The sequence below is a fragment of the Tupaia chinensis genome, unplaced genomic scaffold, assembly GCF_000334495.1.
Source record: "Tupaia chinensis unplaced genomic scaffold, TupChi_1.0 Scaffold000063_1, whole genome shotgun sequence".
Lineage (NCBI taxonomy): Eukaryota > Metazoa > Chordata > Mammalia > Scandentia > Tupaiidae > Tupaia > Tupaia belangeri.
This window is the reverse complement of record NW_006159521.1, coordinates 752522-754349: the sequence shown is the minus strand read 5'-3', so window position 1 is coordinate 754349 and position 1828 is coordinate 752522. Positions and strand designations below refer to the sequence as shown.

Below are 1828 nucleotides of genomic sequence, written 5' to 3'. Positions count from 1 at the left end.
AGGAATGTTTAAGGACAGTGGTGCTAAACAAGAGGGAATGGGAAGTTAGAGACTATCTTAGTGAGAAGGGAGCCCACACTGAGAGGAAGTCTGAGTGACAGAGTGGCTACACAAGGAAAAACAAGGATGGCTATGTTTGTAAGAGGAACTGAAGTCTGGTTCTGGATAGACCAAGGCCCAATTTAAGGAGAATTTACAGGGAATAGATCTCCGTGCAAAATAATGAGGCCCAAGTGAGGGCCAGAGACCATAAAGCCAAATCTGGGGACAAAGGGTCTGGTGTGGGGAACTAATGAGCTTCAGACAAGTTATGGAGGGGAGTGCAACAAGTCCAGGGGAAAAAGAAATGAGGAAAGGGCTGGGCCCTAACATTAAATGGAGGCCATTCTGAATTAAATGGAGCAACTGGAGTTAAACATTGTGAGGAATCAGGAAATTATGGAACAGTTTCAGAGAAATGTTTGGAGCAAAAATAAGGGATATACTAGCGGGAAAGAAAGTGAGAGGGGCTGCCTTGGAGAAAGAGGAGAAAAGAAAACTGACCAATGAATTCTGCCTCGTTTGGACTGAGATAAGGATGGCTGATGCCAAGTTAGAAAACCACTGGTTCTGAGTTTCAAAAAGATGCACAGCCTTTCTCTGCAATTAGTGAGGAAGATTGGGGTTAGGTCTTGACGGAGGAAACTTGCAAACACCTGTGTCCTGAGTATAGCACCCGATTTGAAGGCACTACAGGTTCAGGAAAAGGAGCAAGCCCTTAAAGTTCTTCACTGAAAGTGGGCTGAGTTCTGTGGCTTAATGATCTAAAGATGGAGTTCAGTTAAGATGGGAAGTAGGGTGGGAAGGAGCTAATGCAGCTAGACCCACAAGGGAAAGGTTCTGGTTCATGTGCTGGGACCTCCGAGCACACAGGGCATGTGCTGGAGGGAGCCATGACCCACACTAGCTGAGACCAGGGGTGGATCACGGTGTGGAGACCCTGGTGAGGTGTGCCCCTCCCTCATGGAAAAAATTCATTTTAAAACTTTTTGTAAATGAGAAGGGGTTCAGATGAGTTCCAATTGAGAGAAAGTGTGTAGAGTGTGAGTGTTAAGAAGGGTGATGGGGGAGCACCATTAGGGGAGCAGGATGATCAGAATCAAGTCCAATGTGCGAAATAAGAATGACGTTGGGAGACAGGGAAAAAGGAGTCTAACTGGGAGAGGAGTGTGAACGGAGGAAAAGATGAAGCTGGACTGAGGGACCAAAGGGTGGGCTGGACACCCTCGTCCAGACCACTAGGCCTGGGGTGGGGGGGAAACTGGAGGGTCATGGGTACCTTGAGAACAGAAGGATGGGGCCTGACTTGGGGGGACAGCGATAAGAGTCGAGTCTGGTTGGGGGTGCAGTTGCCATTAGATAGTGGATTCAGAGGGAAGGATTAAGTACACGGGAAGTAGAAAGGTTTCGAGAAGACGAGAAACGATCTGGGGAGCCTGAATGCGGGAGAAAGCCCGGTTCGGGGAACGGGGCACCATTCACAGGGCTAAAGGAAGGGGGGGACCTTACTGGAAGGCTGGGCCCTGATTTGCGGGGGCTTTCAGGGAGGAGGCCCGGATGAGGGGGATGGGCCGGGCAAGAGGGAGGGGGCGAAAGGACGGAAGGAGGCCCAGTCACGGGCCTGGGGGAGCAGAAGTGGGGAAAGGACCAGGGGGGGGGCGGATGGGCCCGTTGGGGAGCGGGGGCCGGCTAGGTGGCGGGGGAGGAGGCCCTCGGGGCCGATGAGGAAGGATGGGGGCGGGGAGCCTGGGCCGGGCCGTTACCTGTCCTGGGTGTTTATCATACTCGG

At 52.0% G+C, this 1828-nt stretch overlaps 1 protein-coding gene across 1 annotated transcript in view; it reads right to left on the bottom strand.

Annotated features, from left to right (window-relative positions):
* The window catches only part of OAZ2 (ornithine decarboxylase antizyme 2), a 13967-nt gene extending 12139 nt beyond the window's left edge, over nucleotides 1–1828 (bottom strand). Inside the window, 1 exon segment of the mRNA NM_001290147.1 lies at nucleotides 1803–1828. Within this exon segment, the coding sequence (NP_001277076.1) occupies nucleotides 1803–1822 (20 nt within the window). The 5' untranslated portion in view covers nucleotides 1823–1828.